This window comes from Ochotona princeps, chromosome 27 (genome assembly GCF_030435755.1).
Source record: "Ochotona princeps isolate mOchPri1 chromosome 27, mOchPri1.hap1, whole genome shotgun sequence".
NCBI classification, from domain to species: domain Eukaryota; kingdom Metazoa; phylum Chordata; class Mammalia; order Lagomorpha; family Ochotonidae; genus Ochotona; species Ochotona princeps.
Genome location: NC_080858.1, coordinates 22,069,868 through 22,097,620, shown reverse-complemented (window position 1 = coordinate 22,097,620; position 27,753 = coordinate 22,069,868). Strand labels below are relative to the sequence as shown.

Below are 27,753 nucleotides of genomic sequence, written 5' to 3'. Positions count from 1 at the left end.
TGCGCAGTATTCCTCCCTGCCTTCTCAAAGCAGCTGGGGCAGGCTGCGTGTGTGGGTGTGTGTGTGAGAAGCCGTCTGGGGCAAGGGCCAGAAAGTGACTTAGTGGTTCAACAGACACTGGCAGCATGGCTCCATCCTAGGCTGGCTTGGTGGTGGTGGTGGTGGGAGGGTTCTCAGCAAGCCCTTGGGAGATGAATTCCCAAACTTTGGTATACCCTGGGAGAGCTGGGCTGATACAGGTGGTGGGGGGAGGAGGCGAAGAAAAGATAGATAACCAAGAGCCAGGGCTTAAACCCATAAGAAAGTGGGGCGCGGAGGGGGGAGCGAACAGACAGGATGGTGTGAGGAAGTCTCCTGAAAGTGCAGAGTGGGGACTACACCTGCTGCAAGGGGTGCGGCAACCCCAGGGGCTGGGCATGTGTGTTGGGGGGGGACACTTAGGTCCTCGTTAGGAGGGAGCAGCAAGCCTGCAGAGGCAGCGCTGGGATCTGCTACATTCTTCTGGTCCTCAGACCCCCAGAGGAGGAGACACAGGACTTCAGGGCAGACAGCTGGGAGGCTGCAGGCGCCTCACCTCACAGGAGACTGTCCATCTTCTGCAGCCGCCGGCTGGAGGAAGGAAGGAAAAAGGGAGCAAGGCAGGCCCAGGGCTCCCGGACCCACTCTTCTGGGGCACAGCTGCAGCACTGATTCCGGGTACCCCAGGCCTGCTGCCCCTTCTCTGCTCACCCCTGCGCACTCTGCCGCCTCCCCTCGCCTGCTTCCTTTCCTCCGCCCTGCCATCCACCTTCTCCTCCCACGCTTCCCCTCTTCCCAGGCGCTCACTGGGGACACTGGCAGGTCTTCTTCTCACTGAGCAGCTTCTTGATCTGAGACATCCGCTGTGCCTGGTGCTGTCCAGGGACAAGGAGGGGAGTTGTGAGGGTCCCAGGCTTCCAGAAGGGAGATGGCCCTTGAAGGGGCCAATGGGGGCAACCAGGAGAGGAGAAGCCGTTGCTATGGCTGAGCCCTGTCTTTCTCCACACGAACTCTGCACTTCTTCCCATCTCTGCCTCCATGTGGGACTTGGTCTGTAGTGTGGGGACCCCGGGAAGGGGTGGCAGAGGGAGTTAGGCCAGGAGCAGGTGACAAGTATAGGAGGGCGCCAAGCGGTGGTGGTGGTGCTGGGGCCAGTAGCATGGATTCGTGGCTGCTCACTCACCCGTCGGTGGCGGCACTTGACACAGCAGTAGATACAGAGCCCAGTGAAGAGCACGAAGCCTATGGTGCCCCCCCAGCACGCCAGCCAGGAGCATGGGCTGCTGCTGCTCCAGCCCCCTGGGCTCAACTGGAAGAGAGCAGAGAGGGGGAGGTAGCAAGATGTACTGCCGCCTCCTAGGAGCCCTGCAGGATATGGCTATCTCTGTGAGGCTGGGGTAGAGGTGGGGAGACTTCAGGGATCTCAGGGCTGAGAGCTAAGAAAGGGGGTGGGGAGGAAGGTCTGGGTTTGGAAGGAAGCCACCGAGGGGGATTTGGATCATGTGAGCCCCCTTCCTAAGCTGTAAACCTTAGGGAGGTGAGAACTTACAGGCTTATTGCAGGTGATACCTGGAGCCCAGGACCATGCCTTACCTCACTTCATCACCTGCAAGCCCTTCACCTGGGCTCTGTGTGGTCTCCTACCCAGCTGGCAGGGTCCCAGGCATGGGCCATGGCACCTGGATGCTCACCGTTGGTCTTAGACTCCAGCAGCACCTGGTCCCCGCTGAGCAGTACACACTGCCATGTCCCCACCTTCGGGTTTGGCACCTGCACCGTCTTCTCCTGCGTGGAGACCATTGTTTCCAAGCCCTGCAGCCTCAAGCTCAGCTTTGTCTTGGGAGCAGTGGGTCCCAACACCTTGCAGGTCAAGTTGTTGTTTACATGAATCACTGCAGACAAACGAGAGGCTGAGACAGGTGGCCCGGCCTGACGGGGTCCCTGCACCCCCAAGTTCTATGAAACAATCAAAGTGATGCTTTACAGAAGTGGTTACAGCCTCACAGACCTCATCTTCACACAGGCCTAAGAGAAGACACAGATTTGGGGGGCCAATGGACTTGGACTCGAACTGCAGTTCCACTGCTTACCAGACACATGCTCCTGAGGCAGTGACTTTGCAGCCTGAACCCCAGAAGATAAATCAGTGCAGAGTCCCATGGTGTCTGCATGCAGCCTGCTGTGCAGCAAGCAGCAAATGTTGGCCATATTGTTATTTGTGGCGTTGTTCAGGCGACAGGAGACAGGGAAATGCCAAGCTCTGTGGCACTCTGCGTCACCCACTCCCAGACAAACAGCACGTTCTGTCATCCTTGTCAATCAGGTGAGACTGAGACGTCAGCTTAGCCAGGGTGACAGAGGACTGGGCAGAGGCTAAACCTAGAACCCAAGCCTCATGAGGATTCCCAGTGGAGTCAGCTCAGGCATGTTGAGAAGAGGGTTATGCGGGTTCCAGTCCAAGTTCAAAGCCAGCCCCAGGGAGTCCAGGTTCCCTTAACTGGGGAGTGTGCTTAGGCAGCCCCTGTCTGGGCCAGGCCACTCCACCTGCCCTGCCCTGTCCTGCCCCCCTAGGCCTGGCTCCTTACTTCTCATCACCACCAGGTTCACTTGCTGCTGCAATTTTCCGTTAGCAAGAGATAAGCTCAAGGTTCCAGAACCAGCAGAGTGAGGCGAGATGTTGGGCAGGGTGAGATGCAGCGGGAGTTCCTTGCCCATCTGCAACTTGAGGTCCGGGAGCACCTGCTGCACGGACACCTTCTTGTCCTTCAAGGAGAAAGCAACCCAGGACTGGGTGGAGGAGGCCCCCTCTGCCTGCCACATGAGCTCTCCGCTCAGGTCTTCGTTGTCAAAGTTGAGTGGGAAGGAGAACTCCACCTGCTCACCCTCGGCCTTGTAGACTGAGGTCAAGGTCTTTTGGAAACCTAGAGGCGGGGAGGGAGAGACCTTGGGTGAGGGGAGGGATACAGGAAGATGAGGGGTACAGGGTGATGTAAGAGGAGGAAGTTGGACCAAGGGCATTTATCACCATCGCTGTCATTTCAGGCACTTTGGTCTTCTTCTTCTCTGCACCCCAGCAAGCACCCACTGCCACAGCAGCCTTCCCTCTGCCCCCATGCAAGCCTTCGTGGACCATCCCAGGCACTGGGGGACAGGGGGCAGGGGGGCTCTCTCTGCACAGAACAAGAGTGAGCCCTCCAGTGGGGTTTACCACATAACCAGGTGCAGTTTTAAGCATGTCCTGTTTATGAATTCTCATTGTGCTCTGTCCCAGTTAGCATTAACAGGTGCAGATACCCAAAGCACAGGGAGCTTCAGGAACCTGCTCCAGGTTGCAGAGTCAGACCTCACACACTGAACCAGCCCCAGCATACTGCCTCTTGGTTGCAGAAGCACTGCAGGTGGGGTTGAGGTAGGGGATAGTTCAGGGCTGTAGAGGTACCAAGTCCTGTTTCATGACTAACTTGTTGGTGTTGGTGTCGTTGAAGCGGTGCATGGGATAGGCGTGGGGAGATGAGGCCATACAGAGAAGAACAGTGCTTGAGCCTCCTCTTTGGGGGCCGGGGAGCTCTGTGTGGACTCTCATATCCTTACATAGCCCGTCCCTCCCTTTGTCTAATGGCCCTGGAGCAGTGGCTGTCAGCACACAGAGGACGGGTGTCCAGGACGGTCTTCGGGACAGCTCTGGATCAAAACTACCCCACCAGTCCAGGCACCTGGCTGTACCCCTACTCCCGGGGCGCACAGCTTGAGAACTGGGGCGGGTAGAGAGCAGGGCTGGTGCATCAGGAGGGGCTGCCAGGGAGAGAAGCACTTCTTACCCAACACCAAGATTTTTATGTCGAGCTCCAGTATCTTCTTGTCTTGGGAGAAGATGCAGGTCCAGGTGCCACTGTCTTGGACCCCCACCTGGGGCACGGAAAAAATCTGGCTGCCTTTTGTAACTTTACTCCTCGGGTCCTTCCATTGCACCGAGGAACTCTCGTCAAAGCGGCCCTCCAAGGTCAGGGTCAGTGACTGCCCCTGGAGCAGGCGGGTGTCTGGTTGGGCGGTCACTGTGGGAGGAACAGGTCCTCTGTGTCACACACACTCAATCCCAAGGAGAAAGTAAAAAAAGAAAGGGAGTAAGGAGTGTCTCTCGCCGGCCTTTCTCTGCATATCTGATCTAGCTCCGCATCCCCACTCCAGGCAGCGTTCCCTCTCTGCTCTTCCCCTTCCAATCTCCCCAGAATCTCTGTTTTTTCTCTTGCTTCTCTCTCTGCTCCTCTTCCTCCTTTCCTGTCTGACTCAAAGTTTGGTGACTTGGTGACATGTCCTGTCCACTTGTGGCTGCTGAGGTATCATGAACTTCGGCCCCAGTTTGGGTGCAAAGTGGAAACAGGTGCAGGTGGGTGCACTGGGCCAAGGGAGCTGCACCCCGGGGCCGGGCCCTACTCACGTTTGAATACCAGTAGCTCCACTTCAAATCTCTTGCTCTCTACTTCGCAGATATAAATCCCGGAGTCTTCCATCTTCAGGTCCTTGATGACCAGCGGAAAGGATCCTTGGTCCCACAAGTTTTTCTTGGACTCCACGCGATCACTCAAAGGAGACTTACCTGGGAACACAGGCCCCGTGCAGGAGTTGGAGACACCCCAGCAGGGACAGAGTGCAGGGACCCTGCACCCGTGTGGGAGACCCAGAAGAAAGTCCTGGCTCCTGGCTTTGGATTGGTTCAGCTCCAGCCACACTGGCCACTTGAAGAGTAAATCAGAGGAAAGAAGATCTTCCTTACCTGGACAATAAATGCTGGACTCTATGCTTGGTATACTCTTGCAATGAAAGAATCTTGACTGAATTTTTTTTCTCTTTTCTTTTTACATCTCAGTTGAGATTCTTTCATTGCAAGCATTTACCAAGCATAGAGTCCAGCATCTTATTGTCCAGAAGAATCTTGACTGAATTTGAAATGTAATACAGCAACAAGGTGGAGGCATCCACCATGGGGGCAGGGTACAGGGAGGGGTTGGGGGATTCCCAGAGCCTATGAAACTGTGTCACATAATGCAATGTAATGAACAAAAAATTTATATATTAAAAAAAAGATCTTCCTGTCTCTCTGCCTCTCTATAAATCTGACTTTCTAATAAACATAAATAAATCCAGAGTAGCCAGGACTTAAGCTGGCACTCAGGTACAGGATGCCAGCAGGTAAACTGATAGCTTAACCCTTTAAGCCACAACAGCCCCTGTTGTGGTGCTTTTAATGGAAGTGAACCAAGTATCGTCTGCAACAATAACATTCTCAAAACCCTCAGCCTTATGTGACAGTTATTTTCCTGATGACTATTAAAATAAGATCATGATAACTATAGCAATATACTAATCAAAGCCTTTGTGTGGGCCAGCAGGAGTTGTGCAGGGCAACCCTGGGCAAAAGGACCCAGGACTTGCTTTCCACCTCTGACCTTTAGTTTGCCAGAGCCAGTGTCTAACCAGGGGTACTCAGTCTATCATGTGCCTTCTTCCGTGTACAGGGAGCCCAGGTATCCTACCTTTAAGCCAGAAGTTGGAGGCCTGGTTTTCCAGGATCTTGACCTGGTTGCTGTGTTTCCACTTGAACAATGCGTGTCTCTTCTGGGGACTCTCACACGGCAGATCAATGCTGGTGGCCCCAGCTTTGCCTAGCATGACAGTCTTTCCCCAAGCGGCTGCTGGAAGTAGAGCTAGGTGGCAAAGCAGGAGGGGTCAGACCTCCACACCACAGCGAGCCCCTCCCACCTCCTCTCCCACATTTCCCCAGCAGCCCCACTTCCCACACGCTGGGCCCTGAGCTGGAGCACTCACCCAGTGGCAGCACCAGCAGCAGCAGGTACTGCAAACAGAGTCCCCGGTGCATGATGACTTTGCTGAAGTGGGCAGGGGTCAGAGGCACCAAGAACCCACACCTGCAGAGACAGACACTGATGGGATGGGAAGTGGAGCAGCCAGGACAAAAACTGGTGCCCATATGGAATCCCAGCATGTGCAAGGATTTAGCCACTGAGCCATTGCTCTGGGCCCAAGATAATATTTTTTTAAAAGAAAGAAAAAAAGGAGGGGCCGATGTGGTGGCCTGGCAGCTAAAGTCCTCAACTTGAGCATGCACCGGATCCCATATGGTAGCCGGTTCTCATCCCAGTGGCCCCACTTCCCATCCAGCTCCCTGCTTGTGGCCTGGGAAAGCAGTCAAGGACGGCCCAAAGCCTTGGGACCCTGCACCCGCGCGGGAGACCCAGAGGACGTTCCTGGCTCCTGGCTTTGGCCAACTCAGCTCCAGCCATTGCAGCCACTTGGGGAGTGAACCAGGAGATGAAGATCTTCCTCTCTCCGTCTCTCTGTATATCTCCGTATTTCTAATAAAAATAAAATGGATCTTTAAAAAAGAAGAAGAAGAGCAGCCAGAACATGAATTGGTACCCATACGGGATGCTATCTTAACAGGTGGTGACTAAATCTCCATAGCACACTACTTGCCCCTTAACGTTCAGTCTTTAATTAGTGTTGTCCAGATTTCCAGGGCCTTTAGGGGAAAGCAGTCCCTTCTGCTGTGCGCCCTTTTGCTTAGGAAATGTCTGTGTTTAGATCTCAGTCTCCAATCCTGAAAGAACACGCTGGGATGGAAATGCTAATTACTGATCTCCTCAGCACACGTTGTATACACACGAAATGTGACACTATACTTGCAAAACACACCCTATTTTTGCTAATGAAAAGATTGGTGCAGCTCATGCTTTGGCACAGCAGGTTAAACCACTGCTTGCAACTATAGCATCCCAGTTCAGAGCACTAGTTTGAATCCCGGTTGCACCACTTCCGATCCAGCTCCTTGGTGATGTATGTGCCTGGGAAAGCAGCAGAAGATGGCCCAATTCTTTGCACCTCTGCCCCCCAGATGGGAGAGGGGGAGACGTTTCTATTTCCTGATTTCGGCCTAGCTCAGCCCAAGCCATTGTGGCCATTTGGGGAGTGAACCAGTATATGGAACACTCTGCTCTCTCTCTCTCTCTCTTTTTTAAATATTTTGTTATCTTTTTTTTTTGTCTCTGGGGTTAAGATGCCACTGTCACACTCACATTATACCAGAGAGCCTAGATCCCATTCCCAATTCATGCTTCCTGCCAGTGTTCAATCAGAGAGACACCGGGTGATGCCAAAGTACTCCTGGGCTTGCCACCCTCAGGAGAGACCACACTAAGTTCCATGGTCTTCACTTTTTGGCCTGGCCCGGCCCCTGCTGCTCTAAGCATTTGGGCAGTGCATAAAATGCTGTCTTACTCCCTCTCACTCTGCCTTTCCAATAAATCAAATCAAAATTGTGTTAAAAGTACAAAAACTTTTTATGTTTTAATAAGCATGGCAAATAGAAAATATTTGAAAGTTACATAAAAAAGAATTCCAGCATTGCAGAAAAAAATTTAACATACAATAAATAAAAAGAGATGAGCACTTTTGAGCATTGTGGATCATTTTTCTTGTTTTGCTGAGTATGTGAGGTTTGACAATTAGTTTGTGAAAGAAGCTGTTGGACTCGGAATAGAGAAGTGTCATTTCAATCTTCATTTCTTCCATGCTTCAACTTTAAAAACAGAAGGATGAACTGTCAATTCCACTTGGCTAAAACAGAACTCTTCTCTTTTTTTTTTAAAAGATTTATTTTATTTTTATTGGGAAGTCAGATATACGGAGAGGAGGAGAGACAGAGAAGATCTTCTGTCCACTGGTTCACTTCCCAAGTGGCCACAATGGCCTGAGCTGAACCAATCTGAAGCCAGGAGCCTGAAGACTCTTCAGGTTCTCCCACACGGGTGCAGAGTCCCAAGGCTTTGCATGTCCTCAACTGCTTTCCTAGGCCACAAGCAGGGAGCTGGATGGGAAGCGAGGCCACCGGGATTAGAACCGACAACCTTATGGGATCCAGTGCATACAAGGTGAGGACTTTAGCTGTCAGGCTACCATGCCAGCCCTAAAACAGAACTTTTCATTCATTATCTATCTGAGGGTTTTCAGAAGTTTATTAAAACTAAAAGAAATGTTTGTTTTGGCTAAAAAAAAAAAAAGAAATTCACTGCATGTAAGAGATCTTCAAAATGTTCATGCAGAAGTGTATATAAAGAAAAAACCAGTTACATATTTTGCACCAAAATAAATATATCTTCTAATTCCATTTTCCCAGGAACTTTTTACACCAGCATATACACATGAGCCCCATGTGCACCTCTGTCTTTATTTGTGCATATTAATTTGTATCAGGGTTCAGAAGTTTGTGATAAGCCAGATAGCTTTTTTTTTTAATGTTTATCTATTTCCATCTACCTGAAAGGAAGTGAGAGAAAGAAAGATTTCTCATCCATTTGTTCACTCCCCAGATGCCCACACCATCCAGGATAGGTCTCTGACAAAGCCAAAAGCCTAGACTCTCCGTCCGGTCTCCCACCCTGTGGACAGGGCCCAGGCTCTTGGATCATCCTCTACCGCCTCCCAGGATGCATTAGCAGGAAACTGACCAAGCAGGTGTTTCACTTGCTAGGCCACAACAACTTTATCCTCCAGACAACTTCCTTTCCTCTGTGAACTGCATCATTTTGATGTTGAAATTTGCAAGCATAGAATATATCCCCAGGTGTAAGCTGCACTTTATAAAAATTTTTTGTTCCTTTTATTTATTTATTGCTAACATTTGTTTATTTTAAAAGCAGAGTTACAGAGAGGGAGGAGAGACAGAGAGGGAGAGAGATACAGTGAGATTCCTCCATCAGCTGGTCCCCTCCCCAAAGGGCTGAAACAACTGGAGCCAAACCAGCTGAAGCTAGAAGCCAGGAACTCCATCCCTAGATGTCAGGACCCCAAAGATCTGCACCATCTTCCACTGCTTTCCCAGAACCCTTACCAGGGAGCTGGCTCAGTAGCAGAGCAGCCAGGCCTAGAACTAGCTTTCTGATGTGGGATGCCGGCGTCACAGGCAGTGGCTTAGCCAGCTGCACTGTAACACTGGTCTAAGCCGCCTCCAAGCTGCCTTGTTTCTCTTTCAATTTTTGTTGAGTCTGCTGCCTGCCTGTTAAAAGCTAGGGTGCTGCAGGCCCATGCATGGTTTAAAATGGAGATGTCCTTGAACTTTAAAGCATTGAGCAATCTGAAAAAAAAACAACCAACAGGAAGTGGAAAAAGTCTGGGTGTACATGGTTTTTTTAATAAAACTCAGATAAGTTTTGAACAATATGCTGTGCCTGGTACAGGAATGGGCTGCTTGTCATGTGGGATCAGAAAGAGATGCCAGGGGTGGGCATTTCTAGAGTGGCTGTCACACCAGCAGGACAGCCTTATCCAATGTCCACGCTCACCGGAGTCAGTCCCAGCTCCTGGCCCCGCCCCAGGTGCTGTAGGCATTTGGAGAATTATCCAGCAGAAGGGAAATCCATTCTCTCTCTCTCTCTGCCTTTCAAATGAATAAATAAATTATTATTTTTTTAAGATTTATTTATTTTATTGCAAAGTCAGATATACAGAGAGGAGGAGAGACAGAGAGGAAGATCTTCCGTCTGATGATTCACTCCCCAAGTGAGCGCAACAGCCGGTGTTGCACCAATCCGAAGCCGGGAACCAGGAACCTCTTCCAGGTCTCCCACGCGGGTGCAGGGTCCCAAAGCCTTGGGCCATCCTCGACTGCCTTCCCAGGCCACAGGCAGGGAGCTGGATGGGAAGTGGAGCTGCCGGGATTAGAACCGGTGCCCATATGGGATCCCGGGGCGTTTAAGGCGAGGACTTTAGCCACTGGGCCACACCACCGGGCCCTAAATTATTTTTTTAAAAAATAAAAATGCCAATTTTCAGGCTTGGCCTCAGACGTACTGAATTAGAAAGTGGAGGTAGGTTGTGTTACTGGTGTTTCCATGGGCCTGTGGGTTACTGAGGTTTGGCCCAGTTTGAAAACCTGGAATTCAGGCTGGACCTCTCGTCCAGCACTGAAAATGCCCCCTTGGGGTGCCTCCCCCACCAACACACACACAGAGTGTCTGGGTTTGGGTCCCAGCTCCACTTTCAACTCCAGATCCCTGCTAATGCATACCTTGGGAGAGAGCAGCTAATGCTACACCTTGGTTCCCTGCCACTCATGGGGAGACCCAGGCAGAGTGCTAGCTTCTTGGCTCTGGCTTGACCCAGCTGCATGTGTTACCAGCATTTGGGGAAGGGCAGATAGGACATTCATTTCTCTCTCTGCCACTCAAATAAAAACAATCAATCAATCAGTCCATCAGGTTGATCAGATACATGTGTCCATACCGCCAGCCCTGGTCTGGGCTCCAGGCGTCCTACACCTGCTGCTGCCTAGGAGGCCCTGCTAGCTACTTTCTCTCTGCCCTGCTCTCTACCCAAGCTAACGGCCACAGACTGACAGCCAGTCTCCCTCACCCTACAGCAGCTGCCAGGAGTGCTGGCCAAAAGGCCATGCCATGAGAGAGGAGAAGGCAGGGTGTGTTGTGGTCCCGTGGGTTAAGCTGCAGCTTGCAGTGCCAGCATCCTGTATCAGAGTGCTACCAGGAGTCCTAGCTGCCCCACTTCTGATCCAGCTCCCTGCTAATGCACCTGTGAAAACAGTGGGAGCATTGCCCAAGTGCTTGGGCCCTTGAACCCACGTGGGAGACCTAGAAGAAGCTTCTAGCTCTTGGCTTCAGCCTGACCCAGCCCCAGCTGTTACGGCCATTTGCAGAGTAAACCAGTGGATGGAAGATCTTTCTTTGTTTCCCTCTCTCACTTTGCCTTTCAAATAAACAAATCTTACCAAAAATATGTTTTTACAAAGGAGAAGTGAACTAGGAGTGCTAGAGTATTTCTTCCTGCTCTGGGTGTCTTTCCTGGCAATGCTGAGTGTCCACCCTCGTGTCATCCCACCTAAGCACAGTTGCTGCTAGGCAACCCCTCCCCTGCCGCTCCCATCCGGTTTTTTAGGACCCTGCCCAAGTCTGCCATGTCTACGTGCCTCAGCACGGTAGTTGCCTCCTCCCCCTGTGTTCATCCCCTCCCACAGTCTCCCCAGATCCTTTGGGGAGTATGAGGCTTCCTGCTGGGCACACACAGGCTAGTCAGGGATGTAGCCCTCAGAAGAAGTGCTGGGAAGTTAATCCTGCTACTGAGATTTGGGAAAAGATCTGAAGAGCCCTCCTGTAACCCCGCCTCCTGCCTGAAGGAGGAATCGCCAGGGACCCTCCTCCCCTCCCAAGGCAGGGTCGATTCAAGACTTTGTTTAACCCGGGGAACAGGGCACTCTGCGAAGCACAAAGTATTTGCCAGTGACTCTGTAGGGCAGGAAGCACTTAGGGGAAGACTGGAGTGAGCAGAGTGGGGGTGGCCTCACACTTAGGTTCCCACTGCCTCTCTGCCATCCCCCCCCCCAGGCCTGTTCCAGACTGTGCCATCAGTGGGAAAAAGGTCGCAGGAGGCTAGTTTCCTCCCAGGACACTCAACCTGAATTCCAGAGGCCTGAGGAAGGCTGGGGGGCGGAGGGCAGGGCTGGGGAGGCGGGGCATTCTGGTCCCCTTCCCCTTAGGGTGGCCATCTTGTCCCCAGCTGTTCCCCCACACCTACACTCCAGGGTCCTGGGGCCCTTGAAGAGCCCAGCCTCCCTGCCTACACCTCCTAGCACCGGACCCCTCCTTGTCCCTTCGTGGAGCAGTGGGTTAGGGGAGTGGGGAGGCGGCTGTGGGTTTCCAGCGGCTTCTTGCTTTGTAGCCGGGTTTCCTTCCGCTGCCACTGCATCCGCACAGCGCTGCACATCCTGTGGTCCCCTGCCTGAGAGGCTGGGAAGAGGGCCCGGGCGCACACACACACACACACACACACACCTGCTCCTCTCTGTGTGTTCCTGCATTGGTGCTTCCCTGGTCCCCAGGGTGTCTCAGCAGCTGTTCCAGGGCCTCACCCCCCAGGAGGCCACCCTCCTCCAAGTGCTCCCAGACTCCCTAAGAGACCCTGGCTTCTTCCCAGGCCTCTAGGGAGCTTGGGGGGGAGAGTGAGTACCCCACCCCCAAGGCTAAACAGCAGCTCTGCACTTCCCATCTGAGCATGAGAAAGAAGGAAGCCAGTGGAAGAGCAGACCCACAAGGCAGCACACAGACCCGGCAGCGAGTCCTAGGAGTCCCTGTCACCTGCACCTCCGCCTCGCCCTGGGCCTCAGCATGAGGGGTGGGGGTTGGGCAGGGACGGGATGCGGCACCCAGCCACCGCAGCGACACTCTGTGGTCCCGGGGTGCTTTCATCTCCTCTCTGGAGGCCCCCCTCAACCCACCCTCAGCCCACCCCAGAGCCCCCACAGCCTGTCTACAGCAATCGGCTTCATGCAAACTTCCTAGAGACCAGGACCCTCTAAGGGATTGTGCGGTTGGTGGCTGCAACCTCCACCATCCTCTCCTTTGCCTCAGACACCCACGTGGGGGTAGCTGTGCCCCCCATCTGCCCTCATGCTTGAAAGGTGCCTTCCGGAGCCATGACCCCAACCCAGGCCTGCCAGGCACCCCGTGCAACTTCACTGTACCTCTCTTTATTGTGGGGTCTGATGTGCTCAGCACCCTTGACCCACCCAGATCTGATGCGGGGGAGGGTTTTTAGAGCTAGACCTCCCCCATGCACAAGCGTGTCCCAGACCGGAGGAGGGACATGGCCTGAGCACCTGCAGAGCCTGCCCTGCAGAGCCTTCAGCACCTGTGCAGGGTGGCCATTTTGTCTCACCCACAGAAGCACACACGTACAACATCTTTTGTCAAAGTGTGAAGCAGCAATGGTCCCAACAGCATCTTCTACTACTGGGGCGGTGCTTGCACCCCAAAACTGGTGTCCTGAGGGCACGGCCATTCAGAAAGTGCTGGCCAGTTTATGGTGGCAACTTTGTGTTACGAAAAGGGGGCCTGTCTGTGTGGAGGGAACAGAAGAGGAGAGATGTATCCCCAGCTGAGTCCAGGAGGGGGACAGTGGAGGACTCCCTCACATCCCCAGAGGGCACTGCCTGGCTGCAAGCCTGAAGGTGCTAGGATCAAGAAAGGGCAAGGGGCCCGGTGGCGTGGCCTAGCGGCTAAAGTCCTCGCCTTGAATGCCCCGGGATCCCATATGGGCGCCGGTTCTAGTCTCGGCAGCTCCACTTCCCATCCAGCTCCCTGCTTGTGGCCTCGGAAAGCAGTAGAGGACGGCCCAAAGCCTTGGGACCCTGCACGCGCGTGGGAGACCCGGAAGAGGTTCCAGGTTCCCGGCTTCGGATCAGCGCACACCAGCCCGTTGCGGCTCACTTGGGGAGTGAATCATCGGACAGAAGATCTGTCTCTCCTCCTCTCTGTATATCTGACTGTAATAAAATGAATAAATCTTTAAAAAAAAAAAAAAAGAAAGAAAGGGCAAAGCCGTGGTGATGGCAGGCCAGGCGGCACAGGGTGACCCGATTTGAGAATCACAGAGTCCGTCCTCTCCCCACATAACGCACAGCACCCGGGAAGACCTGCAAATGCTTTCCTGATCCTTTGCCTCAGTGCCCCTAAAACCTGGTCCCTTAGCCGCTATTCTTGTGTTGACCCATTTTCCTCAACATACGTATCTCTTTTGCAACACTTACATGGAAAAGCTCCATTTAATGCTTTGAGAATTTGAACTTGCTTGTTTTCTGCTTTTAAAGTCAAACTCAGAATGTCTTTAGACCTGTGGTTCACAAATCCTTAAAAATGTGCGCAACTAGGCCTACCTTTTGAAATAAACACGAGAGATATTTAAGCGGCTACTGGAAGAGTGTTTCGCTTGGGAAATGCAAGCAGGGAGAACTTTTGGGGTGAATTTTCGGTGATGGCGTCATTGGGAAGATTGATTTGGGGAGAACTGTCTCTAAGCAGGATTCTACTCCTCTTCTCTTTTTCTTACTTTTACCTTTTTCCTCTCACTCTCTATTTCTTTCTGCAAGGTCTCCTCTCACCCCAAAGTTCATTTGTTCTAATTCTACACACACACACAAACTTTTTCTTCTCTTTTCTCTCTCCCAGTCTTCGCCTTCTCCATCGCCCCATATCTAATTGACTGCCACTGCCTTTTTTCATCCTGAGGTGGCCCCAAGTCCCCATTCCTCCCTCTGATCTTGAGATTGGGGTCAGTCCCCCAAGCCCTCCAGCACTGGACCCTGGCTATGTGTAGTGGGGTGCAGAAGGAAGTGCAGTATAGGCGACAGCCTCCTGAAGCTCATGGCTTCCTTGGGAGATTACTGTCCCAACCCAGCCCGGAAAAACTCAAGAGAAACTGACCAGAGTGGTGAGCAGAAAACCCAGACTCCAGCACAGTTCAGTGCACCTGCCGCCATGTTCTTCTGTCCTCCGCAACAAGTCCATCCACTTACCTCTTGGGCCCAAGGCTTCCTTCGCCTCTGCTTCTCTCACACAGGTGTGTCTGGGTGCAAGCTTGGGACTCTACCGTCAGCAGCCCGGTGGGGGAGAGGGTTCGTTTGCTTATACAGAGTCGGGCTCCAGCAAAGAGAGACAGGAAGCCCAGTAGTGAAGTTCCTCCGCACCTCAAGCCTGGGCGGGTCCCCCCCCACGTCACCATCTGGGGCTGGGGTCTCCACCCCCTGGTTCCTCGAGCAGATGTTACAGTGAAAACGCTGAAGTCAAGGGAAAAACTTACAGCTGAGTCAGACTGGAGCCCTGAGTGCGGCTGCCACCGGCCGTGGAACCAGTTACTGTTTGGTAGGACTTTGGAGAAAGGAGAAGTAGGAGGCAAGAGGGAGTGAGCTGGGGGTGAGCAGCGCTTTGCCCCAGGATGCTGAGAGCACTTGCTGAATGGCTGCCTCCAGGGCGTGTGTGGCAAGAGGCCCAGGTGGCATAAGAGGCCTGGTTGAACGGACTTCGAGATGCCCTAGGGACCCTGGACCACTTTCCTCTGGACCACTAACACTGGCTAAACCTCGGATGGTTTTGCTGTGGTGCGGGTGTTGAGTGGAACAGCAGTTAAGCTGCCACTTGGGCTGCCCACTTTCCATATCAGAACACTTAGCCTGAGTCCCAGCTCTGCTTCTGACTCCAGCTGCCTGCTGGTGCCCACCCTGAGAGGCAGCAGAGGATGGCTCAGCTGCCCGGGTCTCTCTGCCATGCACACAGCAGAGCTTTGAGTTCTGAGCTCTTTGGCTTCAGCCTGGCCCAGCCCTGCTGTTGCAGGCATTTGCAGGAGTAAACCAGTTGTTGGAAGTTCACTCTGCTTTTCATATAAAATGAAAATACATCAGTAATAATTTTTAAATTTTTTTTCTACAATCCAGATGGCTCATGAGTTCCAGATGTGGGTATCCACCTGCCTGCTGGACATCTTCACTGGATGTTCACCATACACAGCGAATTCAACCTGTCCCACACTAAGTTGAACCATCTGTATGCCACTAACCTGCAGGCCTACTTCTCCAACTAACTTGTTCAGAAAGGACCTCACAATCCACCATGCTGCCCAAGCCAATAAATAAATTAAGTATGATCTTTGGCCCTTTCTTTGCCAAACCCCTTCTGTGTGTTTATTTACCAAGTCTTATGAATTTTACACTTTTTAAAAATATATATTTATTTATTTTTATTTGGAAGACAGATTTATAGAGAAAGAAGGAGAAAGAGAGATTTTTCATCCACTAGTTCACTCCCTAAATGGTTGCAACAGCTGAAGCTGAGCTGATCTAAAACCAGGAACCAGGAACTTTTGGGTCTCCCATGTCCATCAGCGGCCCAAGGACTTGGGTCATTTTCCACTGCTTTTCCAGGAATATCAGCAGGAAGCTGGATCAGAGATGGAGCAGCTGATTGCCTATATGAATGCCTACAGTGCAAGTAGAGGCTTAACCTTCTGTGCTATCCCATAGCACCAAACCTGAGTTTTGCTTTAAATGGTTCAGAAAGCTATGTAGGGTGATTTGTGGCAGAGTAGAGAAAGCTGTCACCTGTGTCTCGTGTCCTATGTGGATGCCACGTGCTCCACTCCCCATGCAGCTCCTTGCTAATGGGGCTGGGAAAAAAGCATGAGACGGCCCAAGTGTTTGGGCCCCTGCCACCCACATGCCATTGCAGCCACTGGAGTGTGGGTCATTGGATGGAAAATATCTTTCCTTTTTTTTTAAATTTATTTATTTTATTACAAAGTCAGATATACAGAGAGGAGGAGAGACAGAGAGGAAGATCTTCTGTCCGATGATTCACTCCCCAAGTGAGCCGCAACGGTTGATCCGAAGCCGGAAATCTCTTCCGGGTCTCCCACGCGCGTGCAGGGTCCCAAAGCCTTGGGCCATCCTCGACTGCCTTCCCAGGCCACAAACAGGGAGCTGGATGGGAAGTGGAGCTGCTGGGATTAGAACCAGCACCCATATGGGATCCTGGCACGTTCAAGGCGTGTGGGAGACCCGTAAGAATCTCCTGGGTTCTGGATAGGCTCAGCTCTGACCGTTGCGTTCACTTGGGAAGTGAATCATCGGATGGAAGATCTTCCTCTCTGTCTCTCCTCCTCTTTCTGTATATCTGACTTTGTAATAAAAATAAACAAATCTTTTAAAAATCTTCACTGGCAGCCAGGTCCTGGTTTCTGACTGCCTTGGGGCTCTCTCCTTTCTGATGGCCTTTGCGGTATATGATAGCCACCTTCTTGGGAGCTAGGGGGTTTTCAGCAAGGCCAGTATCTCAGGAACATTTTTAATCTGTTTTCTTTCCAAGGTTAGTAGCCCCCTGTCCTAATACAGATACCCATGCACGTGGGCAATGGTAAAAAATATAATAGCTGGCAGTGTGAATGTGGGCCACTTCCCCCCTACTTAATACCTCAAGGCCTGGGTCGAAGCAGTTAGCCCAGCCTTTTGAGTAGGAGTTCCATGGTCCAGGGCTTGAGCCCAGTCTGTTCCTTACTAACAACCACTGCTCCCACGTATCTGACTCTCTCCTGCACGAAGCTGCTCCTGTCGGTATGCAGTCCCCCATGTGGATCAGCCCAAGGCACAGCAGTCAGATCTGGGTGCAACCACGGGCACATAGTCGTGCATTGGATAGAGAGGTCTTCCTCAGGCGACAAAGTGGCAGGGCTGAGGGCTGAAGTTCTTAAAACTCTTATCCTGTGCTGCTCTGAGTAAACTTTGGTATTGAGTTAGGTGAGCATTTGTTAGCCATCTGGGCAGCCACCCACACTCTTGCCAACAAAAAATGGTGAGAATTGGTGAGAGCTACCCTTTCTGAATTATGATCCCAGCTCAGGTGGCAGACTGGGAAGGCCTGATCCAGTTGTGCCAGGTCATTGGACGGTGCCCCGTCAGCCTTCCCCGCCGCCCAGATAAGCTCTCTTTTCTCCAAAGTGAAGAGGGTTTGGAGGAATTGCTGGCAATCATCCCAAGTAGATTGGTGGGTGGAAAACATGGTTTCTAAAAGAGAGATTAAGCCTGTGGCTTCTCTGAGAAGTTTTGATTTTTGCAGTTATAAAAATTAGAACTGAAAAAAGGAACATTATTGTAAAGAGTGCTCCGCCTGGTGCGGGGCCCTGGCACGGTGACAGGAGGGGAACATCTGGTGGGGGGTGAGGATGAGTCAGCGGGCTGATGGGGTGAAAGAGCAGGACTAAGGGGAACATTGATCCTGGGGTTGGGATAGGGAAGAAGTGGTAGCATTGGTTTGTGTAAAAGACAGGGCTGGAACTGACCCAGCTACTGCAGCCACCAGCGCGTGCATAAGCTGACTGGGTGACGGACTGTGCTGGACCCTATATTGGCAAGCACACACAAAAATCAGGTCTGGGGGCCCAGCGCAGTAGTCTAGTGGCTAAACTCCTTGCCTTGAATGTGCCAGGATCCCATGTGGGCACCGGTTCTAATCCTGGCAGCTCCGTTTCCCATCCAGCTTCCTTGTGGCCTGGGAAAGCAGTCGAGGGCGGCCCAAGACCTTGGGACCCAGCACCCACATGGAAGATCTAGAAGAAGCTCCTGGCTCCTGGCTTTGGATCAACTCAGCTCTAGCAGACAGAAGATCTTCCTCTCTGTCTCTGTCTCTTCTCCTCTCTGTATATCTAACTTTCCAATAAAAATAAATGACACCTTAAAAAAAGAGAGAGAGAATCAGGTCTAGGATCACTTCAGATGAAGTTTCTTTGAGAATCTCCCAACTGAACTGCTGGGCTCAGAAACTCAACCATGGAAAGAATTGCAGGTTCCACGGTCTGACCGTGGAGTGCATGTGTCAGAGCTGGGCCTCCTGACTGGCTTAGACGGAGCAGTGGACAGCATATCCAGATGCACATGGAGGATATGGCAGCACATTGGAACCTGCAGAGGACACCTGTTACCACAGCAGAGGACAGGACAGATTGATCAACTATCCCAGCCATGTGTTGGCAGTGAATATCTGGGCAAATGGAGACTGTAGGGTGGACTATGTCAGCCACTAGGTTCTGGAGCAATTTCAATGTGCTTGGATTGCAAGATCGGCAGTAATTCAGAACTGTTGAGATATAAAAACCACTTGAGCAGGACCCTCAGAGAATGCCCCACATCAGGGACCCTGGGGTGGTGTCGGGTAGCTGTCCTCCATCCTAGGGTACAGAGGCATTTGGGAGGCTGGGTGTGGCTTCTCCCCTTATCTCTGTCCTTCCCCCAGATACAGGAAGCAAAAAAAAAAAAAAGAAAGAATGTGGAAATGGTGATCTCACCCACCTTCCTGTAGCCCTTAATCCTTATCATCCTAATCAACTATATTAAAATCATTAAAAATAAAAATAATTATCTTACCAAAAAAAAGAAAAAGGAAAAGAAGAAGTGGTAGAAGGCTCCTTATCCCGACTTGGGAAGAGCCTCCATAGATTGTAGCCTAGGAGGCAAAGAATGTTGCTTTGGCAAGGGTGTTGGGGATGGTTCATATTTTTAAAACATTTCTTTAAGAGGGTTTTTCAGTAAGCATTTCAACCCAAACAAGAATCTAAGGACCTGATCTGGATGACTTGGGCAGTCAATGATGATGTACTGGATGCCATAGGCAGTGGGCCACCCAACATTGAAAGAGGGCCACTCCAGTTAGCCAATGGATGCCATGAGATCAGATTTTTTTTTTCCTGGAAGAAAAATTGTTAGTCCTGTATTGTCAAGGAGTATTACTAGCGTGTCCTTGGTCCGTGGTGTGATTAGAATCTTTTACCGGACCTGGAATCAATTCAAAATAGCACAGGCAATTCACACAGACGCTGGACCACCAATAATCAGAGTGAAACAGACCAGTGGGCGTGGGGCAATGTTGGTCTGGATTCAGCAAGTAGTACTGTGTCCAGTCTTCCCTGCAATGCACTCTTAACATCCAGAGGTATTCAGGCCTGAGGGAGAGATCTCCACTGCAGACTCCAGCGGGAGTTGATCTCTGTGGACTGTAACTGTTGCCACAAGGGTGTTTGGACACACTGGGGCTGAGGAATGTCTCTCAGTGGCTATCCTCTGGGGAGCCAGCCCTGCAGCCGCAGCAGGGGAGTCTCAGCAGGGAAGCCTCAGCAGGGAAGCCCCCAGAGATCAAGTTCCTGATCTCACTAGAGCCTTCCAACGTTGTGAACTAACTGGTTCTATCTCAAAAATGAGTCAGAGGCAGACTCTTAGAAGTTTGAGTCTTTATTCACTGGTTGACAGACTGTCCCATACCACAGGTGGAAGAAGGGAGAACCCCTGACTGGCCGGGGTCTTTAAGCTCCCATAGGTCATCCAATCAACTCAGATGGTATATATTACAAAGTATCCAATTAGAGACTCATTTAGATTTAGAGGGCCTGATATGACTGATGCCATTTTGAATTTTTGTACTGTCACACTGTCTTTCAAATAAATAATAAATCTAAGAAAAAAAAAGAAATCTATTATCTATGCAGGTATCTCCGTATTACTACCACTGTGCTTGTCCTGGCATCCCCCATCATCCAGCATTGGACTTGACTACATACAGTTCCTGCCTCCCCCACTGGCCTCCTGGACTTTCACTTGTGCCTTCCTCCTGGCCATCCAGTGTAACCCTTGACAGATGAGGGTGAGCATTTAGCCCAGCCTTGAAGGCACTGCTTGGGCATTCCATATCACAATATCTAGGTTCAATACTGGGCTCTTACTCCTGCTCCAGCTTCCTGCCACTGCAGACCCAAGGAGGCTGCCATCATGGCTCAAAGATCTGGGCCCCTGACGTCCATGTGGGAAACCTGGATTGAGTTCTTGGCTTCTGGCTCAGGCCCCAGCCCAGTCCCGACCATTGCAGGCATTTGGAGAATTAAACCCACAGATGGAAGTGGGCAGTCTCCATATCTGGTTACCTATTTTTCTATCTCAAAAACCCAAATACGATACGCATGTGAGCATGCCATTTGCCTACTCAGAAGTAAGCGTCTAGTTGAGCTCACTATGCCAGCGATTACCACCAGTGCTTCTACTGGGGACGACCATTGTCTTCATCGGCAGCCCGTGTGCTTGCAGCTATTTCTCATTTCATAACACACTGTACTCAAGGGTTGAAATGTAATAAAAACTAATATTTATTGCAAAACCAAGGGCATTGTTTTTTTTCCATTTTTATACACGAGTGTCTGGCACTGAGGACCTGACCACAGTAAGGTGTGGTACTCCTACTTTGATTTCTGCTAAGGCAGCAGTTTCATCCAGGTTGTTTTCGCAATGTCATTGCCATGTCAACCCAGTGACAAAGGCAGTTATGGCCCTGTTATTCTTATCAAAACAGCTCGGAGCTGAAAATCCCCGTGAGCCCTACCTTACATTTTGAAAACCACTGATTTCAGTCACTTTTTATTTTTATTTTAAGTTTTCTGTCTTTCTGGGCCCTGCACGGTGGCCTAATGGCTAAAGTCCTCGCTTTGAACATGCCGGGATCCCATATGGACCCCGGCAGCTCCACTTCCCATCCAGCGTCCTGCTTGTGACCTGGGAAAGCAGTAGAGGACGGCCCAAGGCCTTGGGATCCTGCACCCGTGTGGGAGACCTGAAGGAAATTCCTGGCTCCTGGCTTCGAATCAGCACAGCACCGGCCATTGCGCTCACTTGGGGAGTGAATCATCGGACAGAAGATATTCCTCTCTGTCTCTCCTTCTCTGTGTATATCTGACTTTGTAATTAAAAAAAATAATAAATCTAAAAAAAAGTTTTCTTTCTTTCTATATTTGAAAGGCAGAATGAGACAGAGAAAGAATTTTCCATCTGCTGACTTACTCCCCAGATAGCCATAACAACTGGGCCTGGGCAGGCGGAAGCCAGGAGTGTCCCACGTGGATGGCAGGGGCCCAAGAACTTGACCATCTTATGCTGTTTTCACAAGCGCATTAGCAGGGAGCTGGATCAGAAGAAGAGCACTTCGATTCAAACCAGGACTCCTAAGGGATGCTGATGCAATAGGTGGTGGCTTGACCAGCTGTGCCACGATGCAGGTTCTAAAGCCATTTTTATTCGTATTCAGATCTTCTCGTTAGTCATCACCCAATCTGATTTTTTTCTTCTTCTTAGTACTTGAACCCTCAACTTTTAGCTGAGCTCACAGCTACTTAGATATGAGTGATGCTTTCCTGCCTGCCTTGCAGTAGGTCTGGGTAATGGACCTGCACCCCCTGCCACAGCCACACCTGCTCCCTCTAAGTGGCCCCTTAAATGCTGGGTGTGTTGTGCCTTTCCTGGCGCAGGCTGGAATGCAAACAACCTTCCTACTGTTAGCAGCCAACCCCTTTCCTCCTTTACATTACGTAGCAGGCTCCTTGAAGCATTTAAGTGTGATCCCTCCCCACCCCGCGCTCGTAGGCACCTCTCCATTCCTTCACTCACACATTCCATTACCACTAAGTGTCCAGCAGCCCAAGGCACTCCGCTAGGCGCTGATGGGAATGAGACGAATCTGCTCAGCACGCTGCTTTCTGCCAGGGGCCCTCAGCAAGGAAGCACGTCATCGTAATTGTGTAAATGCTGCATAGGCAAAAATGCTTGCTGGGAGACCTCACCGCCACGGAGCCTGTCATCAACCAGGACAGGCGTGTCACCAGCATTGCAAGGTTTCTTTCCGCTGCCAGAGAAAGAAAACTCTTGGGTAAAGCAGAAACAAAGACACAGGGGTAGGGACGCGCCGAGTGGTATGTGTTGGTGGAGTGCTTACAGCAGGATGTGAACTGGAACTGCCAACTTGGTTAGAATTTGGAGAGACTGCAAACCAACCTTCAATGTTGGTCATGAGGTGCTTTTGTTTTGTTTGTTTTTTATTGTTTTAGACCAAATAAAGCATTCTAACGGCATCCTTAATGCCAGGTCCAGCTGGGTTGGTGGCTCTTATGAGATGATAACTTCTGTAGGAAAACAGGTCCCTTGGAGTCAGTGGGCTCAAGAACCTGGCTCCAAAGGGGTTTTGTGGCACTACACATTAAGCCACAGCTGGGCATGCCACAACCCCGTATCAGAGTGCCAGGAATCGCCCTGCATCTGCTTCCGCCCAGCCTCCTGCTAACGCTGCTGCTGGTAACCCAAGAATGCAGGTGCCAGGCGCCCACGTGGGAGACATGAATGGAGTTGCAGGCCCCTGGTCTTGCCCCAGCTGTTGCGCACATTTAGGGATTGAACTCATGGATGGCCACAAGCAGAGCGCTGGATCAGAACTGGACCAGCTGGGACTAGAACCGGTGCCCATATGGGATGTTGGTGCTGTATGCTAGAGGATTAACCTGTTGAGCCACTACACTGGCCTCTGGATTTGCTGTTCTTTTTTCTTTCTTTCTTTTTTTCTTTTTTTTTTTTAATTTTTTTAAAAGATTTTATTATTATTGGAAAGCCGGATACACAGAGAGGAGGAGAGACAGAGAGGAAGATCTTCCATCCGATGATTCACTCCCCAAGTGAGCCGCAACAGGCCGGTGCGCGCCAATCTGATGCCGGGACCAGGAACCTCTTCCGGGTCTCCCACACGGGTGCAGGGTCCCAATGCATTGGGCCGTCCTCAACTGCTTTCCCAGGCCACAAGCAGGGAGCTGGATGGGAAGTGGAGCTGCCAGGATAAGAACCGGCGCCCATATGGGATTCTGGGGCATTCAAAGCGAGGACTTTAGCCGCTAGGCCACGCCGCCGGGCCCTTTTTTTTTTAATTTTATTTTATGGTACAATGGGTTTGTTGTTCTTAAGATGAGAAAACAGAGACTTCAAGAAAGGTGTAGCAAGTTGTTTCTGGTTGTGAAGCACACAGCCCGAATCCAAGCACCTGGAGTAGAATCTTGGCTGTGCTCTTTGTTCAAGCTTTCTGTCAGTGCCCTGGCGGGCAGCAGGTGATATTGGCTCAAGTCCCTGGACCCCTGCTCCCCTCAGAAGCCCTGTTTGTGTCCTGGGCTCCTGGCCTAGGCTTGGTCCTGCCCCGACTGCTGTAGGCCTTTGAGGAGGGAACTAGAAGAGCAGATGGAGGATCCCTTTCTTTCTTTCTTCTCTCTCTCTCTTTAAGATTTATTTATTTTTATTGGGAAGGAAGATTTACAGACAGAAGGAGAGACAGAGAGAAAAATCTTCCGTCATCACTCCCCAAGTGGCCGCAATGGATGGAGCTGAACTGATCTGAAGCCAGGAGCCAGGAGCTTCTTCCAGGTCTCCCACGCGGGTGCAGGGTCCCAAGGCTTTGGACTGAGGATCCGTTTCTCTCTCTCTCTCTCTCTCTCTCTCTCTCTCTCTCTCTGTCCCTATGTGTGTGTCTCCTTTCTTTATGTTCCTCTGCCTTTCAAATAAAAGAAAATTATTTAATTCTTTTTTTTTCCTTACAAATTGCTAAAGGTAGAACTGATGGGACTGGAATTTCAACTCGCCGACTTGGACCCCTCCCAGGTGTGCTCCCACACACACACTGTCTCTCCTATGCATTGAGAGAAGCCATACCAATGGCAAAGAGAAGTCTCCTCCCATAGCCGTGGAGAGGACACGAGCCATGGAGGGGTCACAAGGCTGACAGCCTCATGTGGACCTTCTAAGGCTTAAGATCACCATGACCTTCATATCCACAGTACCATTTCCCACGGTCAAGGTCCTTTCACTTACATAGGCACACATCAGGCCTCATTATCAGAAGGATCTAGAGGAAATGACATTTTGCTCAGTGGGTTAAGCTTCTGCTTTCGATGTCGACATCCGAATTGGAGTGCCAGTTTGAATGCCAGCTCCTTCATCTCCGATCCAGCTCCCTGCTGATGCACCAGGGAAGGCATCAGGTGGTTAGGTCCCTGCCAACCACCTGGGAGACCAGGATGGGGTTCCAGGCTCCTTGACCCAGCCCCAGCTGTTGCAGCCATTTGGGAAATGAACCAGAGGATGGAAGATCGATCTCTCTCTCTCTCTCTCTCTCTCTCTTTCTCTCTCTCTGACTCTCTGACACCCTGCCTTTCAAATAAATAAACCTCTTCCGAAAAAAGGAGGAGAGGAAAAGAAACTGGAGTTGCGCTCTCTGCACCATCACATGACAGCTGGAACGGAACCCGGGGATTTCCAGTAGTCTTGTGGTTCCTGACCCAGAGCTGGTATTGGGGTGTGTGTGTGTGTGTGTGTGTGTGTGTGTGTGTCTGTCTATGTGTCTGTGTTACGAGTCTCCAGTCTGGAGGAGGGGAGGTGTCCAAGGAGGCGGGTGGGGGGATGCTCAGGGACCCCAGCCTCGACAGGGGCAACTGACAGTGCTGGAGAGCAGGTTACTGCCAGAGCGGGCGTTGAAAGGCCCAGGTGCAGCCCTGTGGTGCCCTCCTTACCAGAACCACCTGCAGTTCATCTGCCACCCCCTATGTAGGGGTGGGTGGAGGCAGGGCCGGGACAGAGAGATCAGGGCAGGGGGTTGGGGGAGGCCGACCTCACCTCCATGATGCCCACCTAGACCCCGGCCCCATGACACTTCCTACAACTGTCCAGCAGTAAAGCCTGGATTTCCCCTGCCCCATGGGAAGTTCTGGAGGCATGTTCAGAACACAGCCTCCATTCAGCCAGCTGCCACCTGCAGGAAACCGTCAGCCACAGAGCACAGGGAAGCTGGACCCTGGCCCCACCCCAACCCGATCTCTTCAAAGGAGAGTGGGGGTGTCTCCACCCTGAAGCTCTTGGGCATGAAGTCTGAGTTCTCTGCCCTTCTCCCTTCCAGAATGTGTGTGGTGGGGGTGTGTGTGGTGGGGGTGTGGGGGTTCAGGCCTGAACCTCACTGGTGGTAGGAGGGGCCGGGAGCTCTCTGGACCTGCCTTCCCTGTGAGGTGGAGACTGGGTCAGGGGAGCAAGCGGCCCTGGCACATGTGAACAGTTCTTCTCAATGCCTCTCGTCTGACACCCTTGACTTGTGAAGGGACCTCTTTGAACTTAAGAAACTTCTATAGTAGATGGAGGGGAGCACAGCTGTCCAGTCCACAGGGGGGTGGAGGATGGGGACACTCAGAGAGCCCTCTTGACTCTCCAACCCTTCCTCTCCCATAGCTAGCCCTGGTGAGTCCCACCACCTCAGCTAGGCCCCCTGTGCTCTTCCCAGCCTCACACACGCACTGTTCCTTGTTAGCCTGTGTGACTCTGAGAACAAAGCAGAAACGCTGGCATGGGGCTTTCAGGGTCAAGTTATTGGCGGCAGGCATTTGATGCTGCAGTTAAGACGTTGCTTAGCATACCCACCTCCTGCATAAGAGGGCCTAGGTAGAGTCCTGGCACAACTCCTGATCCCAGCTTCCTGCTAGTGGGCACCCTGGGTGGCCACGGAATGATGTGGTCTTGCCACCCACGTGGGAGACAGTGGATTGAGTTCAACTCTTGGCAGCCTAGTGGCTAAAGGCCTTGCCTTGAACATTGCCAGGATCCCATATGGATGCCAGATCATGTTCTTGCAGCCCCGCTTCCCATCCAGCTCCCTGCTTGTAGCCTGGGAAAGCAGTCGAGGATGGCCCAAAGCTTAGGGTCCCTGCACCTGTGTGGGAGACCTAGAAGAAGCTCCTGGTTCCTGGCTTTGGGTTGGCTAAGCTCCTGCTGTTGCGCCAGCTTGGGGAGTAAATCATTGGATGGATCTCCCTCTCTGTCTCGCCTCCTGTCTGTATATCTGCCTTTCCAATAAAAACAAATAAATCTTAAAAAAAAAAATGGAATTGGGACTGCAACCCAGTCCCTGCAGGAGTCCCACAAGCAGCTGATCATTAAGTATACTGATGGACCACCCTCCTTCCTTCCTGTTGGGGCCCAGGGATGCTGTGTGCAACTGCTGAGATGCCCAGAGGTCCCTTTCTCCCCTAAGAACCCATCCTGGCACACAGGTTTTCAGGCGGACTTGGCAATGCCCATGAACTAACCCAGCTCTCTGCAGGCCTTCCCAGGACACAGCCAGGCCTGCAGGCTCTCCTGCTGGCTCTTCAACTGAGCTCCCCCAACCCCCAGGAGGGGTGTGGGAGCAGGCCACTCCTCCCCCAGGCTGGTTTCACGCTCCCTCCTCCTCCCACCCTTTGTGCCCCTCTTCTCCAGGGGGTGGGGGAGCCAGGTGGTGCTTGCTTTTTTGTCAGCCCCCTCCCTGCATCCCTCTTCATGAAAGAGCCTGGGGAAGTCCCCCCCAAGAGAATCTTCGATGACTCTTTTCATCAGCCCAAAGGGCATAGGATGTTAGCTAGCAGAAAGGAAAAATTGCCACCCACGGGACTTTCCAGGGAAACCCTGACCTGTGAAGGCATGGGGGCTTCCACCCAGGCTGCGGAGGGCCAGGGCCGGGTCCTGAGGCACCTGTCTCTGGCCCAGGGCTGAGGGTGGGAGGGGTGCTCCGAAGACTTCCTAGGGTCCCTGAAGACCTGATAGCCCAGGACAAGGAGGAGCATCCCAAGGCCATGCATAGCCTGTACTTTCCTCTTTCCTGTGTCACTGCTTCTGCCTGCGACAAAGCAAGTCACCACCACCCTGGGGCTCAGTCTCAGTTACCTAAAATAGTTCATGATTCAACCTTCAGGGGGTGCCCCTGTCTCCCCCAGACGAGACTCTGCACTGAGCCAAGGGTGTCCCTTGTCATTCTATCCTTCTACTCCCCGCCCCTCCAACTGTAGAGTTAGGATTTAGTCCCTGGGCAGGCTAGAGGATGCCCTCTGCTGAAAAGGGTCGTGGGAGTGACACCTATGAGGATTCTCTAGCAGACGCGTAGCAAGGGGGTACAGCTGGGTGTGGGGTCTTCAATGACCAAGAAGGCCTACTTTCTCCTCCCCAGTGAGTTATAATGAGACAAACCCTATGCCGTAGGCAGAAACATTTCTGCTTTCGGGCCTGGCGGCGTGGCCTAGCGGCTAAAGTCCTCGCCTTGAATGCCCCGGGATCCCATATGGGCGCCGGTTCTAATCCTGGCAGCTCCACTTCCCATCCAGCTCCCTGCTTGTGGCCTGGGAAAGCAGTAGAGGACAGCCCAATGCATTGGGACCCTGCACCCGCGTGGGAGACCTGGAGGAGGTTCCAGGTTCCTGGCTCCGGAATGGCGCACACCGGCCTGTTGCGGCTCACTTGGGGAGTGAATCATCGGACGGAAGATCTTCCTCTCTGTCTCTCCTCCTCTCTGTATATCTGACTTTGTAATGAAATAAATAAATCTTTAAAATAAAAAAGAAAAAAGAAACATTTCTGCTTTCACAGCCTCTTTGTTGCCCAGTGTTTACAACAACCCATTCTGGTGGGCAGCCATCATTGCCCCATTTAACTTCCCCAGCCTCAAGGAGGCTGGCATCCGCAGAGCTGCAACCAGAAGC

The 27,753-nt window shown here is 51.8% G+C and overlaps 1 protein-coding gene across 1 annotated transcript; it reads right to left on the bottom strand.

The window, feature by feature from the left end:
• Positions 1-470: 470 nt before the first annotated feature.
• Positions 471-14,560, bottom strand: CD4 (CD4 molecule). The gene is given in 11 exon segments (XM_004596387.2): positions 471-609; positions 826-893; positions 1,202-1,273; positions 1,275-1,327; positions 1,710-1,910; positions 2,604-2,939; positions 3,837-4,070; positions 4,454-4,612; positions 5,550-5,720; positions 5,842-5,957; positions 14,393-14,560. Coding segments are annotated over 10 exon segments (1,380 nt in total). The 5' UTR covers positions 5,894-5,957; positions 14,393-14,560; the 3' UTR covers positions 471-575.
• Positions 14,561-27,753: the final 13,193 nt, after the last annotated feature.